This window comes from Scatophagus argus, chromosome 12 (assembly GCF_020382885.2).
Source record: "Scatophagus argus isolate fScaArg1 chromosome 12, fScaArg1.pri, whole genome shotgun sequence".
In the NCBI taxonomy this organism is placed as follows: domain Eukaryota; kingdom Metazoa; phylum Chordata; class Actinopteri; family Scatophagidae; genus Scatophagus; species Scatophagus argus.
The window spans coordinates 362037-378957 of NC_058504.1; the positions used below are offsets into that span (position 1 = coordinate 362037).

Consider the following 16921-nt stretch of genomic DNA (forward strand, 5'->3'; position numbering starts at 1 on the left):
GACAGTCGTTCCCGTAAGGCCAGCTAGGACACCTCTAAAGCCACTGAACCACAAAGCCATCTGGCTCCATCTGATCCACATCAGAGCCGACCAATCCAGTGCATTTAGACATATGTACAAGGGTCCAAATCAGATGAGGAACCCAAACAACATGTCGGCTCATTTCACAGGGAAACACAGCAGAGCAGCAGTCGCCTCGGGGACACAGATGCCAGCTTGTGACTGGAAGGTCAGGACTTAAATTCCCAGATCCACTGGGAGAAGAAAATCTGGACGATGGAGAGACAAACTGAAAACAAACTGCTGCGACAAAGTGCTGCAAACAGAAGAGGATTGGAGGTGGTGATCACAGAAAAACAAAGACAGCAGATGAGAAACAAATCACAGATGAATCCTGAACAACAGGAAGACAAGCTCAGGTGTAAATAAAGAAGCAGCTTCAGACTAAAGGAGTGATGTTCAGTTTACACTCATTTCAGACTAACATTTTCATGTTTTCACTGTGATCTTGCAGAAATGAAATAGCAGCACGTTAATTCAGGTTTAACTGTACGGTAAAGTTCAAATGAAACAGTGGAAACTCCGTCTCCCCAACTGTCCCTCTAACAGCCAGAAATACTGGTTACAAAACCTCATTACCTGTTCCTCAGGTCATGGCCTAATTCTCCACCGAATTCCACTTAAATTAATAATACATAAACACTAAAAAACACTGTATAGACAAAAATATCCAGACATCCCTCTTTATGGAGCTGTTCTTCAGGGTTTGTTCTCGGCCCCTGACCTCCAGTGAAGGGAAATCTTAATGCTTCAGCATACCAAGACATTTTGGACAATGCTATGCTTCCAACTTTGTGGCAACAGTTTGTTGAAGGCCCTTTTGTAAACTCAGTCATGAGTGATCTCGTCTAAATAACACTCGGTTGTCAACAGCTCAGTCATCTGAGAGCTGGACGGAGAGCTGACGAGTGTGAAGCCTGTACAGGTGAGTCCAGATTCTCTGAACCACAACCAGGATTTCTGACAATTTTGAAAAGCCACAGGGGCTCTACATACAGAAATTAAAATGGATGGCAACATGTAGCAGTGGCTGCTGTTCACCTGACGTGTGCTTAGTGCTGCATTCAAAGCATGGAGATACTGTGAGGAAAACTGTGTGTTCGTACCTTTATAGTTAAGCTGGAACACTCAAATGTAACCTGGGAGACTGTGCATGTGCTCTGACCAGTACGGTCAGGAGATTTTCATGTTTGCAGGCACACCTGTCAGTCAGCAGCTTGTGCGAAGAGAAGAGGGGGTGGCTGCACTGTGGCAGCTGCACAAGCACAGCCGACCAACCGAGAAGCTCTGATTATATAGACAGATAAATAAATACATAGATACTTTACTGAACTGCTGAGAACACATGAGGAACTGGTCTCTCTCCAGAACAACTGGTCCAGTTGTTCTGTTTGAGGGTAACTGCAGACACACAAACTCTCGGCTCTTTGTTCTTGGTCCAGTACCCATCAGTATTCGTGGTTGAGGTCAGTATTCTGCAATTTGAGCACTAAAAGAATCGTTCTTATGCACCATCCACGTCAACAAATGCTGCTGGTTTATACTACTGGCACCACTGGACACAAAACCAGCATCATTATCCCATGATACCCACACCGGACTTCAGAGCAGGATACTGTAACTTTTGTAGCATTTATTTGGACAGTTGACTTTAAAGTTATTCATATATTGCTTGTTTTGCATGCACTATACAAAACTTATGAATGACTATTAAAACATTAGCTTTAAAAGATTCTGTCCTCTGGCCATGTGGCTGTTGTATGTGAAATAAACAGAACGACTTAAAACAAAAAGCCAATCAAAAGATCATGTCCTCCTATGACACACATTTGTTATTTATATAAAATGTGTTATACTGGGGGTGGGTGGTGGAGCATCTCCCACCAGGTGAGAGGTGAGAGGGGGTTGGTTGGTTTCAGCCAAAACCCACACAGACACACGGAGAACATGCAAACAGAAGGGCTTAGACCGGGATTCGAACCTGCTACCCTCTTGCTGTGAGGCGACAGTGTGAGCCACGACTGAAAACTACACAGTACCTGTTTTTTTCCATTTATTGCTTTCTGTCGCCATCTAGTGGCTGACAGGTGCACAGCAAGTGTTCCCTGATTGGCTTAATTTGCGATGTGCTTGTCTCTGATTGGCTAGTATCGTTTACAAAAGTCTTCCGTGTGGAAACACACATTGTTTAACGCTTCCTCTGTATCATCACAGTTTAAATGTACAACTACAATCAATGTTTTTGTAGCGCAACAAATTTGGTATTTAAACAAGTATGTTTTTAGAAATACTCAAGTGAAAAATACGCCCTGCCGGCTTAGGACGTGTGGCACCTGTGTGGTTTCTTACCGGAAGTTAATAGAGAACGGACTGCTCGATTTATGGAGTTTCGACGAACGTATTTGTTGTGAGAGTTTCTCTCCGAGGCGGTTTGAGCAAAATGGGACACTTGAGAGCGTTTGTGAGCACAACACTGGTGTTCCTGATATTCGAGTCGTGTCTGGTGTGCTGCGACATAACAGACGGGAACACAGAACATCTGAAGAGGGAGCACTCGTTAATGAAACCGTACCAGGGTAAGGTGGCTCGGCTAGCTCGTTAGCTTCGCCGCGCTTCCCTTCGTCCACTCTTCCACCTTTCGCTGCGTTGCACGCGTTATTTGACGACCTGTGCTACAGTTTGTGTGATTAATGTAAGTGACTGTGGGTCACTTATATGAACCTGCTGTATAACTCCGCGTCCTAAAACACATGCAGTGTGCACAGTCAGGGCTGTGCTGCATGAAAACTTAGTTAAGTTTCTTTCTAGCCCAAAACACAGAAAACACAGTGCCGCACGGGATTTAACTGCCAGTTTCCGTGTAAGGTGATATTCTGTTGGCAGGATGTTCAGACTAGTTTTCCGGTGTGTAATCCATTACAGTGATATAATGAAAACGGGATGCGGGTCACTGTGAAGGATTACACAAGCAAAGCACAGAAATGAATGGACTCCTTTAAATGTTGGTACAATAAAGGACCATACCTTAAATGGGGTAAAATAACCCTCTAAAAAAGAAAGCGACACAGCTCTGAAAACTGAGGACTGTGTTAAGCAAGTTTATCCCTGCAGTCCAACAAATAGTTTGCTGCGGGAATATGAAGTGGTGGCGTCGGTTCAGGGCGTGGAGGAAAAGGAATCAGAATGGAGTGGCGTCTCTCTGCTTCAGAATCAGAATCAGAATTCCTTTATTTATACCTGAAGGGAAATTCTTCAATTCTTACGTGCTTTTGCGTGTTAATGTTTCCACGAGAAAACAACGTGAGTTCCGTCCTGTAAATGTTTAATCTTTCGTAGCTGAGGAAACAGCAAGACTGACTGCGGCTTCCTCTCGTCTCCGCCACATACGCGGCGGTCAGTCTGGTTATGTCTCGCCTGTTTGTCTCGTAGGTGTTGGCAGCAGCCCTACAAGTCAGTGGGATTTCTGGGGAAGCACTTTGGTGACGAGCTCGTATGTTCGACTCACTCCGGATGAGAGGAGCAAGCAGGGGTCCATCTGGAACACAGTGGTGAGGGAACCTCCGGTCTGACTCCCATGTTTTCCATGTGAAGTCACTCAGTCTGCAGCCTCAGAGTTTTGATCCGAACGATGAAGTGCACTTTTTGTAACTAATAAGTTGAACTTTGACACTTCAAAAGTCGCCTCAGTGTGCGTTTGTTGCTGCACTGAAGTGACTTTGTGCTGCGTAAAGTGCTTGTTTCGCAATGCTGACGTAAAGACTTGTTTGACGACAACACTTGTCGTGTTTCTGGTTGCCAGCCATGTCACCTGAAAGACTGGGAGATGCACGTGCAGTTTAAAGTTCACGGGTCGGGAAAAAAGAATCTCCACGGCGACGGCATCGCTATCTGGTACACAAAGGACAGGCTGCATCCAGGTAAGGAAAGAAACTCACCTGTCACCTGCTGCCTTTTGTTTATTTCAATTATAACATAACCATCACCATCGGCCATCATTTTCCAATATTGCATGCTGTCACCTGAGGGAAAACAGCTCATGTGACTTTGTGCAGCAGTCGTTTCCTTTTCTTCTCATTTCCAGTTTTGGGCGCTGAAAAAGATTTAAAGACACTTTCCTCTCAGGTGTCAGTAGAACAGAACGAATCGGGGTCACTAAGAGCACGTGAAGGTGTTAAACACAAAATCTGAAGCTCAGAGTTGTCAGAGCTGTCACCACTCTTCCTCCATCAGTGAGCTTTCTTCATCATGTCATGTCTCACCTCCACCTCTGCCTCCATCCTAGGCCCTGTGTTTGGAAACCAGGATCAGTTTGTTGGCCTGGCTGTTTTTTTGGATACCTTCCGCAATGACCTCCATGGAATGGATGTAAGTGTGCGGTGTGTGTGTGTGTGTGGAGGAGATTGACCGCTTGTTTCTTTGCAGGGCCTGTGTTTTCCAACAACGCACTCTTCCACGGGCTGGCTGTGTTTATAGATACTTACTCTAACGATGAGGCGACGGATGTGAGTGGTGGCTCAGGTTTTACTCGTCGCATGCCGACTTGTTTCTCTTTGTCTTCGCTTTAAGTCACCAAGTTGTCAGAAGTTCTTACTCATGTTAATTTATTTTGCCATATTTTCGCCCATTTGTTTCATGCGCTTGTTTTACAGTATTAAAGCAAATTGAACCCTTGAGTTGTTGAGCTTGACGCTTCTGTAAAAGGAGCCTGTTTTTATTTCACCACAACCCGTCTTGTGATCTCGGCTTGTTTCACACCGCAGCTGGATGGTGTCCAATCTAAAGTTCGGCCTACGCGGTCGTCTGATCGAGCCAGCTGACTTTTAAAGGCACAGATCAGTTTGTTTCAGCTACTTAGTCCAGAGGTTGAATACATCATATTAACGGTTGTGATCCTGGAAACGCCTGCGGTGTGAAGGCAGCTGACATGTGGGCTCGTTGCATTTTACTTTTAGTGTTACTGTGTCCACGGTCTCTATGAGAGAAGCTGTGTTCAAAGCCTTCTTCTTAAAACTTTCCTGTCGCTTGTTTCACCAGCGCTCCTTCCCCTTCATCTCTGCAATGGTCAACAACGGCTCGGTGAGTTACGACCACGGCAAGGACGGCCGGTCGTCAGAGCTGGGAGGCTGCTCGGCCGAGATCAGGAACCGGGAGCATGACACGTACCTCGCCATCCGCTACTCCAAAGGAAGACTCACCGTGTGTAGACAAACTGGCTTCACTTGTCTGGTTTTCAATGACGTCTTTCCTTTGCAATGAATCAGGTCCCACTTGTTGCAGTGCTGTGTTGAGTCACTGAGGTCCAGTGTGTCTGCTGCAGGTGATGGTCGATGTGGATGACAAGAATGAGTGGAAGGAGTGCATCGACATCGGAGGAGTTCGTCTTCCCACCGGATATTTCTTTGGAGCCTCAGCAGCTACGGGAGATCTTTCTGGTAACGCACAGTCGTGAGATCCACTTCAGAGTGACCTAAATGATTTCTTTCTTCTAATGAATTCAGTTTTCTCCCTTTAACTCAGCCTTAGATCGCAAAATATTTTCTTTGCCTTGTTTTCCAGATAACCACGACATCATCTCCATGAAGCTGTACCAGCTGATGGTGGAGCACACGCCCGAGGAGGAGAACTTGGACTGGACCAAGATCGAGCCCAGCGTCAGCCTCCTCAAGTCCCCAAAAGGTAGATTCAAGTTCCAGGAAAGGCGAGTCGAGCAGGAAACCGTGAAGCACGCAGCGAAGATGTTTAAGATTCAGAAACGACGTCAAAGAACAGACAAACAGTCGCCAAAGATCAGTGAGCTGAAAATAAAATCAGTGGAACCAACAGAACGTCCCTGGAGGTTGTTTTGGCCACATCTCACTTCAGTGTGTTCACACTCCATCGCCCAAACATGAACACACACATCCAACCCCTACAAAGACCAAAGGCTGAAGACACTCCTCATCAGGACCAGGATCTGTGTGTGGACAACTGCAGTAGACAGACAGATAGACAGGGACAGACAGACAGATGGAGACCGACAGGTTGACAGACAGACAGGGACAGAGGGATGAACAGACAGACAGATGGAGACCGACAGGTTGACAGACAGACAGGGACAGACAGACAGACTGACAGGGACAAACAGACAGATGGAGACAGACAGGTTGACGGACAGAGGGACAGACAGACAGGTTGACAGACAGACAAAGCTTAAAATAAGAAGTAACTAAAGGAGACGTCATGCGTACTTGAACACAACTCAGACGGTTGTCGTGATGTTTGTTTCGCTCTCGTTCATTTCTTAAATTCCATCACAAGCAAAACGAGACCTGACTTTGTTGTTGTTCCCTCGCAGACAACATTGACGATCCCACCGGAAACTTCCGCGGGACGCCCCTCACCGGCTGGAAGGTCTTCCTGCTGCTGCTGTGCGCCCTGCTGGGCATCGTGGTGTGCGCCGTGGTGGGAGCCGTGGTCTTCCAGAAGAGACAGGAGAGGAACAAGAGGTTTTACTGAGGACGGACGAGACGAGCTGCGTGCTGGACTGTGAATTCTTTTCTAAAGATTGTACAAATTGTTTATACGTTTGAAGCACTGCGTTGGAGGAAGTTGCGGTAACTCGTGTGTGATCGATGCTGTTCCTGTCCTCCGTGTCTCTGTGAGCACAAGTAGACTTACTGTCTTCAGATAGTTGGTGAAACTGGAGTCTGCAGCCTTTTCAGCTTTTCTCTGCTGCACCAGGTGGTATTTTAGATTTTTGTTTTCTTCTTTCCGGCTTGTTTTGTGCGTTTGTTCACTGGAAGAGGACATTCGCTGCTCACACGGTCACGCGTCGCGTCGTGTCTGCTGATTTGACCTTCACTTTGTTCTGACTTTCAGAAGATAACATTTTCAGTTTCGAGTTCCCTCACGCCGTGTACACACTGAAGGAACCACGATGGAAGCGTACTCATGCGTACAGCAGTACTGAGTACTTCATGATCCTGCAGTTTGTCTTCTTGTCTGATTTTGATTTGGTCTCCTGTCAGTCCTGTTCTGTTTTTTGTCTTTTGTGATGACAGAGTTTTGTTGTTGTAGCTGCTTTCTTTGGACTCCTCAGCCATGCTAACGCTTTGTCCTCCTCCCAGTTCCTCGGTTCAGTTCAGACGGGTACCAGGATAAGGTTTTCACTCAGCCTGAAACTGACGACTGTTTAATCAGGTGTCGTTCTCACATCATTGAAGCCAGAGATTGTCAGAAATCTTAGAAAATATGACAGTTTCCCAAAGCCCAAGTCGACACTGTATATGCAAACTGTTTAACTAACACATTAAAACTCCTCAGATCTGAGTTAGTCAGCTGATTGACTTTCATCCTTCCAAAAACTGTGGCACCACGTCTGCCAATCCTCTAACGCTTTGTTTAATTACACAGAAATATTTCGCAGCACGTGGCAGAGGATGAAAAGCTTTACCATCTGACAGGATGTCGAAGTCCAAGCTTCTGGCTTTTCCCTGCAGGCTCTTGTGAGCTGCAGTTTGAGCTTTGCATCCTGAACATAACGTTCAGTGCGTTTTTCTTTTGGCTCAACAAAACTAAATTGTGGTAAAAACTTGTGATCAACTTTAGTGCTGTGGTATAATGAATATTGGAGTGAAACGGGTGTGATAAATGAATGCAGTGAATCATGAAGCTCTTTCAGATTCCAGAAGAGATGTTGGACTGTCTGAAGGCCCACGAACACCGACAGCCCTGACTTTAACTTCTCTAAATGTTGTGTCTCTCCATAATGGATCAGTAATGACAACGTAAGGAGTTGATAACACACGTGTACTTAACTGCAGGTTGTCCTTATTATTTTAATTTCTAAGTTTTATCTCCTGTCCCATGTTCTCGAAACTGTTCTGTTTATTTCTGCCACGTCAGTCAGTTTTGTGATGAGACTTGAAACAGCTTCTCTCATCAGAGATGATGTATTAAAGTGAAAAACTGTTTGACTGTGAACTGTGGTGTGTTGCCGAATTTTAACCACCTTTTAATTAAACTGCATTCCCAGGAAATCCCTCCCAGGTACTCGGACAGTACGGGTAAAAATACTGTGAAAAGTCCTGCTGCTGCCACAAGGGGGCGTATTCAGTCTGCAATGAAGGTTCAGTAGTGAGATGATCTGTTTGTGTCTACATGGCAGCTACAGTCTACGTACAGTAATCCCTCTGAAATATCTGGAAATAATCTGATTCCATCTTACATGCGAATATGTTTTGGCTTCTTTAACTTTGGGTTGTCATCTTGAAATTTATGCAAACGCTAATCAGCTTTTTCTGACATGTTACAAACCCAACGACTAATCAATGAATAGAGAAAGTAATCGTCAGATCAGTTAATGGACATCGAAGATAATCGTTAGCCCTCAGGTTGTTGTCTGACAGGTGTGTTGTGATGCTCCCCTGCTGTTGGTTCACACGATGGCGAAACATACATCCTGTCATCTGTGAGCTGCTGGTCTCGACTGGCCTCTTCAGGTGAAACTCAGAACAATGGGTTCATTTGTCATTGTGGTTTACATGTAAACTGTTGAGCTCAAGTCGTGCATTTCATATTGATTTCTGTCCTCTGTCAGGTTTTAGTGCAGGAGGACAGCTGTGTGTGTGTGTGTTTGCGTTCCCGGTCATGGCCCGATGTTGCACGTACTGTCCCTTTATGCTCCTTAACATCTCACCGTAAGTCACCGAGTTGTAGTGAAGCTGCTCCAGCTCAGCATCTGTAGGACACCACAGTGTCCAGCAGGTGTCACCTCTGAGCTTTGTCTCATCTACAGTACAGGTGGGAGCCGCTACTCGGGACAGGTGCTGCTGGATGGTGGAGGACAGGCAGCTTTCTGATGCTATGCTGGGCTGTTGTTATGATTGGCTATGAGGAGATTTATGGACGATGGTTTTGGATTCCAACGTGACATGGTGAAGAACGTTAACGGTGAGCATTCATTCATTTCCTGGAGGCTTAACTGTCACCACTGCTGCCTGACCCCAACCTTAACCACTGACCCAGGTTTGAAATGTGACTTTTGTCCCCAGGGTGGACAGGCTGTCCCCAATTAACTGGTCTCCAGCTCCTGTCAGAAACACACGTCAGCGCTGAGTCCAACAGATCATGTAAAAATCTGTCTGTCGGCATCCTCCATCACTTCCCACACTACACTGAAATTCTGCTCAAGCCGGAGCAGCTGGCAGCCCACAGGTTACACACACACAATCAATCCAGCCCACCTGAATAGGTGTTCTGTGTGTTTGATGCTGTGTGCTTCCTCCTGCACACCTGAGCTGACAGGTGAGGCAGGTATGCATCACATTCAGGGCAGTAACTTACTGAAACTGACGGAGGTTAGAGAAGAGGGGCTGTGGGTTAATGTGGACGTGAACCCGTAGGACAGGATGTTGGGGCAGGACGCAGCCGGACTGCACACTTTAAAGGTTTCTGTACGCCGTGTGCTCAGCTTTGAATCTTCATTCTGTGTCCTTGAAGGGACAGAAAATCCTCTCAGGATCAGCACTTTGTTATCAGATGGTTTTATAACCCAGCAGATGTGACGGCTGGGCAAGAGTCAACGTCTCACACCTCCAGAAACGACACTTTAACACAATGCATCTCAGGACTTCATGCTTCTGTGTGAACTCTTTTCTAAAGCCCTGCCAACAGACTGAGGAGGAGGAGGAAGGTCACGCTGACAACAGGCTCGTTTTTCCGTGTTCTTGAAGGTGCTGTGTTCGAGCTCAGGGGCTTTGATGTGAGAGGGGCCGCAACCATCAATTATTTTAGTAATCGAGTGTCATTCGTCACGTGTCATGTCATCGTTCATGATTATTGGAGATCGTGCTGTAAGAGGGGGGTCCAGTGAAATCCCCGCCCCAAACCGGCTCCAAGAGTCAACGTCAGATCACCATTTTCTGCCTCATCTTGAGTTGGCTGTTTGCTTACTGAGCTACTGAACAAACCAACAGTATAGGAAACCATTTAAGTCATCATTTGTTTCAGTATATTTTGATCTAATACCCATCAGCCAGTGACAGAATGCACACACAAAGCTGCCATATTGACTGCCTTGGTGTGTTGGTGATACAGCTGGGTGATATGATCACATGTATGACTCAGCAGCAGGAAAACGCCCATCATGTGGTTTATGTCATCACTTTAACAGCAACGCTGAGGGACGAGCAGCAGCCCTTTGCGACGCTAAGCCTTTCGTGACACGCTTTCATCCAAGAACGAGTGTCTGCTGAAGATGCAGAGATCTTCTTCTCCTCTGGCAGCCCAAACAAACACAATCAATCAATGAATCAATCTCCTGAGAACTGATAGGTACCAGTGATCATCTGTTTCAGCAAACATCTGACATGCCAACTCCTGAAATGTGAACATTCACTGCTTGTCTTTGTCTTTTACATTTGGACAAAACAAGACTCCGTTAACCAATAACGAATGTGACGACTGACTGCAGGCCAAAGTCTTTCGTACGTTCATTGTGTGAGCGATAACTTTTACAGATTTTGTTGAATAAAAAGAATGATGTGGACAATTCTGTCTGTTTGACCACATGATACTTTACTCTGTTGTCTCCGATGTCCTCTGTCCTGTTGTTGTGTTTGTCTCTGCAGTCTTTCAGTGACGTCCGCACTTTGTGCTCCGTCAGCAGGTTGTTAGGAAGCGAGAGTGGGACAGCGGGTCTTCATCAGACCGACAGACCTGTTCCTGCACTGACACGAGGCCTCGGACCGCCGTGTGATGTCCACATTCACACGCTGAAATCAGACGCCACGTCTCCGTTTAATAAACACATCAGCATGATGAGCAGCAGGACTTTATTCAGACACACAGACGCTCCCATGTGCTTATTTCACCTGTACACACCAGGTTCACAATGTAGACTGTATTGACATGAGAGTCCAGTCTTCACTCACATTTCACTTTCTGTTTGACCCAAATGCTGCTTCATTTCCTGTTTGTGTTTTGAAGAGGAAATGCAGGAAGACAAAGAAAACAATGAGCTCCAGGTTTCTGTTGGTGAAATGAAGAAATCCATAAAGTGACTTAATCGTGACTGTGTTTAATTCAACAGGACGAGCTTACGCACAGCAGGAAGGTGTTTAAATAAGAAGAAGACGACCTGAAGTGCTCCCACGTCTTCATTCACAGTGAGTTCTGTTCATTCCCTCCTACCTGCTCCTCCTCTCGGTGACGGAGCTCCTGGAGCCCACGTGGCCTTGACGATCCGCTTTCCTCTGTCCTCCCCACACGTCAGAGTTCACTTTACAGTGAGCGGAAAGGTGCGACCGAGACCTTAGTGTGTCCACACACTCTGACGAATGGCCTTGAAAGTTGACATCCCCCGGCTTTTCCACGTTTTAACCTGCAACTGCTGCTTTTCAGCTGTTAAAACTGCAGTTTTTTTAATAAGCTTCCTCTGATGAAGGCCTGTTTATGTCCTTTGGCTGATCGTTCAGCGCCATAGCCCTTTAACTGTGGACGGATTGGTCGCAAATAACTGACTACCATAAGGCAGCTCCCATTCAGCCAGAAGGCTTCAGGTTCAGCACCCACCCTGACTCTGTCCCCTCTCTTTTTCCTTTAACCTTCTTCACCTTTCTCTGCGTGTTCCTCCTCACTTTTTGTCCTCTTCTCTCTCACTCTCTCTCTCTCTCTCTCTCTCTCTCTCTCTCTCTCTCTCTCTCTCTCTCTATCCGTTGATCTGTCTGGTTGATTGACAGATGACAGATGTTGACAGCAGATGAACAAATCCCATCGGTCACACTGTGACTGCTGAAAAACAAACAAAGCTGACCAATTACAGACCAGCAGTCACATGACCGCAGGCTGGCTGATTCCCCTGTTTGGCTTTACTTCCTGTCTCCCACCATTTTGTTTTCTTTTTTACAGTTCAGGATTTGAACATCTGAACATCTGTTAGAGGCCAGCTTTGATTCAGTTTAGTACTGTTGGCTCCACTGCTTTATGGGAATTATTCAAACAGAACTGAACATCCAGACTAAAATATGTCAGGTAAAGATTTTGCATTACTGGATGTATTCCTGTCATTGTCCCACAGTAAGAGTAGTCTTACACTATATTTGACAAAAGTACTGGTACACCTGACCATCACACCAACAGGGACTTTAATGACGTCTCATTGTAAACACTCAGACAGCTCTGCAGCTCTAACAGCTTCCACTCTTCTGTGAAGGCTTTCCACAACATGTTGGAGTGTTTCTGCGGGAATTTGTGCCCATTCATGCAGTAGAGCATTTGTGAGGTCACACACTGATGTTGGACCAAAAGGCCTGGCTCACAATCTCCGTTCCAGTTCATCCCAAAGGTGTTGGATGGGGTTGAGGTCAGGGCTCTGTGTGGGCCAGTCAAGTTCTTCCACACCAAACTCATCCAACCATGTCTTTATGGAGCTTTGCTTTGTGCACTGGGGCACAGTCATGCTGGAATAGAAAAGGGCCTTCAACAAACTGTTGCCACAAAGTTGGAAGCATAGCATTGTCCAAAATGTCTTGGTATGCTGAAGCATTAAGATTTCCCTTCACTGGAAGTCAGGGTCCGAGCCCAACCCATGCTAGTTTTTCTTTCAGGAACTAACATTTACGTGAAGGAGCCGACACCAACATGAACCGACCCCAATAAAGCCGTCAGAAAGTATTTAGTGTGTGCAGCAGAGCTCTGAGTGAGCAGCAACATGATCTGATCATGATGAAGAGATTAGATGGTGAGAGTGAGCTCCCATCAGACTGGAAACTAAATGTGAAGCAAATATTTGAAGCGCTGCCAGACACAAAGAACAAGAAAAACGTTCTGTTCCTTCGACAATGCGGGCAGATCTTCAGCCTGGTGGCGATGAGACGCATCACTTCCCCACGACTGTTTCACTCACACAAGTGGTGCCAGATGGCGTGGAAACTCCTATATATATATATATATATGGCCTTCATGGCTGCTACTGGTCCCAGTACAGCAGGCTGCAGCTCAGGCTCCTATGGGCCACTTTTACACCAGCAGCAAGGAGTTTTAATACAGCGCAGAGTCTGCAGCTGTACTAGCAGCTCAAGGCTTACAACTAACATGTTGATGTTCAGCAGATGTTTAGCATGTTATAGCAGCCTGTCAAGATGCTAATATTTGCTAGTAGTAAGTAAAAGCAAAGCTGAGGCTTTATTTGTCTAAAGTGTTGTAATAAATTAAACAGATAAAAGGGTCAGAGGAGTTAATTTCTCCTGGAATGACAACGGTCTGCACTGAACTTCACAGCAAGCACATCAACTTCTTTAAATTAAAAACACAAAATGTCAAACTCACAGTGGGTTCAACAGTGAGGGCTTGAGCTGGTAAATCTAGCAGCTCACTTACCTCATTGGGCAAATGGTAACAAAGAATTTAACATATCGTTTTTTCTGGAGCTGGTAAGTGGTGAGCCATCTTGTTTTTTTCCCTATCTCTGTTGAGAGCTGCACAAGCTTCAAACCAAACAACCAATCAGAAGCAGAATTATCACAGCATGAAGGTGCTGCAGGAACTTCCACATGGGAATGAATTCCCTTTATGTCAGGTCAACGTGTGTGTGTGTTTTCACGCATGTGTCCGCACTCGTATATCCACGAGGCAGATGGTGCTGAAGCAGGAGGTACAAGACTGCCCAAAAGTCCTTTATGTATGTTCGTGTCCGGTGTGTGTGTGTGTGTGTGTGTGTGTGTGTGGACCCAGCATGTTCCAGGAAACAGGAGCAAATTCCCAGCAGATCTGCTGGTTCAGACACAGCTATGCTCCAGTAATGCACACAAAACACTGTCTCACTGTCCACCCATCCATCTGTCTCTCTTGCCTGTCTGTCTCTCCTGTCTGTCTGGGACGTCGGTGAACGTGTTGATCTGGAGCTGTGGTATTTTGTTCAGACTGTCCAGCACTCTCAGTCCTCAGTGTCAACAGACCACCTGGATGTGAAGGCATCAGTCGTCACTCACTGAGCACAGATGAAAATGTGTTTATTCAACATAAGAGCTGCGTTACACCCAAAGCTCCACCTGGTGATCCCTCACTCTGTTTGCTGTGGTTATCTGTGGCTGTAGCTACTGTAAACTGGACAGGCTTAGCAAACTCGCTGCTCGTATTCATCTCCCAGCTGAAATTGCAGGGGCATCTAGAGGTACAAGGTGGTATTACAGACATGCTAGCTGGTTAGCATGCTATCTTCAGTAGGTGGTGGTGGTGTTGACAATAATGTTGATGTTATTAACAACATTCTGTTGATCTTGTTAATTTTTTGAATGTTTTGCACTCGCATCTTTAGGGCTCTGTCTCCGGCAGGGTCCAGTCTTTTGTTCAGTAATTACTTCTGAGTGGACACAGTGTGTGTCCAGGTGTCTGGAGTGTGGGACGGTGATGGTACGAGGTCGTGCTGAGGACCTGATAACAAATGAAAGAGTGTCTTTGTCTGAGCGCGAAACAGACAGCAGGGAGGAAACTGATGACGCTGAAGAGAAAAAAGACTTCTGTCCGCTGGCGGTTTCTGTGGCCTTCGCACACACTCCAACACACACGAACATCATGTGTGGTAAACAGTGTACACCAAGTTCAGTTGGCAGGATTTGTCAAACTAACCGACTAATCAGCCGACAGCATCGCCACTTGGCCCACGTTTGAATCGGGTTTGAGCTGAGCTCATCCAGCCAAAATTGTCACATTGTGAACGTACAAACACATTTAAGGACATAATTCTGATAATTGACTGACTGAATTGATACTGACTGCTTGTACTGATTCTTTTGTGACGTTGATTTGTAACAAGCCTACATTGACTGGTACTGCTGCAGGCACAGGTACTGGTGCAGTTACTGGTACTGGTGCAGGTAGTGGTAGTAGTGCTGGTGCAGGTACTGATACAGTACGTGTACATGTATAAACTTATTTGCACCCTGTTGTTCTTAGGGGGTAACCTTTCCCCTACTGTAGGCAGCAGAGTGACGGTGTTTCTGTTTGGAGATCTGTCCCATCATGCCCCTGTCTGTCTGCCCTCCATTCACATTCTCTGCTGACACATCAGTTCTTTAGGTTTCAGATAGATGAAAAGACGAATGAAAGTTAGGATTCATGGATGGATAAAAATTTAAAATGAAATTGACAATTTCATCGATAAAAGCTAGACTGAAATGTTTTCGGTTTAAAATGTTTGAAACACATTTTGCTGGTTCAGGCTGAGTTTTGTTTGTGACTTGAGGCTTTGTGTAGTGTATTGTTTCCATGAATGGATGGCTGCTGGCTGTGTGATGACTATCAGGCAGCCGGGGGCAGGCGTTAAGTGGGCTGGGGGCAAACACTGTAAATCAAAGCCACTGCAATGAGGGTTATTACCTCCTGACCTGCAGGGAGTCGGGGGAGGTCACAGACTGAGAGCAGCAGGGAGACTCATCCACTGAGGTGCTGTGTGCTGCTGTTTCTCAATCCTTAGCTTACTAACTTTATTCGCACAGTGAAAAAAGTCCATACACTGAATCATTAAGAGACTAAAGTCACTATGACTGTCACGCTGTGCATTTTGTCTGTAGGAATTCAACTCAGCTCTGATGGTTATCACTCTGTATCTCATGGAAGGTTACAGTCGAACTGTCACAGGAAGTAGAGTGTGCTGTGCAGGAAGCTGTGCATCTCTGTCACCAGAACTACGAAAAATCACATTCACTCCTGAGTTGATACGATATCATTCAATCTAAGCCAGAAATCTTTCAGTTGAAAGAGAAAATGTGATTCTTGTGCAATGCTTTTCATGTTCGCTTTTGTCAAACTCTTCTGTTTACTTATTGGCTTGTGTCCTTTTTGCCAACCTTAAATTCCTCGCAGCAAAGAGCGAAGAAGTGAATTTGTCGACGGACACGTTGACACATTTTGAAAAAGGTCAGCTGAGAACCGTCGAAGGCCCTGCAGCCTCAGTCCATTAATGCACCTGCAAACTGGTCTGCTCGACGTGTGGCGACAGTTTTGCTCTCGGGATCCGTCGATCAGAGTGGAACATGAGCAGGACTGAACTGTTGAACTCGGAGCTGAACCCTGAATCCTCGCTGACAGCAGCTCGGGCGATGAGGGGTTGCTCAGCCCTGATGCCACTGGGCTCCGGCTGCACGTTTTGAACTGCTGTCATTCCAGTCATTCTGGAGTTCATCTGTTCATCGTTGCTTCATGAATTACCTGAGCCAGTGATTAGCAGCCAGTTACTCAAACTGAAATCACTCGTTTCATCCACTTTTATTAACATTTCACTCGTCATTTACCTCTGGCCACCTTTTTGGAGTTTCACACATGCATGAGAGGACAAAGTGATTTTTGTCACATGGCCTACAGTTGTGGTTTGGTTGGGTTTAGGAAAAGGTCATAGTTTGGGTTAAAATAAATTTGTAATGTGAATTCAAAATGTCAAACAAGTTAACGTGAGGGTTGACTTTTGTTTTCAGACAGACTTGATCACCGGCCCACTGGACCGCAGACTGCCTGTCAGGTGGTGTGTGGGCTCTCAGGTCGAGATTTAAACTTACTGTCCATTATTACTGTCCAATGTCTGGGAAAATAACCTGCACAGCCTCGATCCTCTACATTTAAATATGCTTAAGAATGGATATAAAGTTCAGATTATTTACTTCAGGCTGAAAATTAACTGATAAGCCAATCAGAGACTTGAGTCGGACCTGAAGTGTTTGGTTTACCTCGGGCTGTTGTGGGGGTGGGTGTGTGAGTGTAACACAACTGTAGCTAAAATAAGAGGGAGGCCTTTGGGTCAAGTTCCCTCCTAAAGTTTGCCTCCAGACCACATATGTGAACCAGGCAGCCTGCTGGGAGGAAGGAAATCAGATGAGGTCTGTACAGA

The 16921-nt window shown here is 45.8% G+C and overlaps 1 protein-coding gene across 1 annotated transcript; it reads left to right on the top strand.

The window, feature by feature from the left end:
• The first annotated feature begins 2254 nt into the window (after window positions 1-2254).
• Window positions 2255-8022, top strand: lman2 (lectin, mannose-binding 2). The gene is made up of 8 exons (XM_046406561.1): window positions 2255-2636; window positions 3490-3608; window positions 3860-3977; window positions 4343-4425; window positions 5095-5256; window positions 5378-5492; window positions 5617-5736; window positions 6395-8022. The coding sequence occupies exons 1-8, from the start codon at window positions 2501-2503 to the stop codon at window positions 6553-6555; spliced, it is 1014 nt and encodes a 337-aa protein (XP_046262517.1). The 5' UTR covers window positions 2255-2500; the 3' UTR covers window positions 6556-8022.
• The last annotated feature ends 8899 nt before the right edge of the window (window positions 8023-16921 follow it).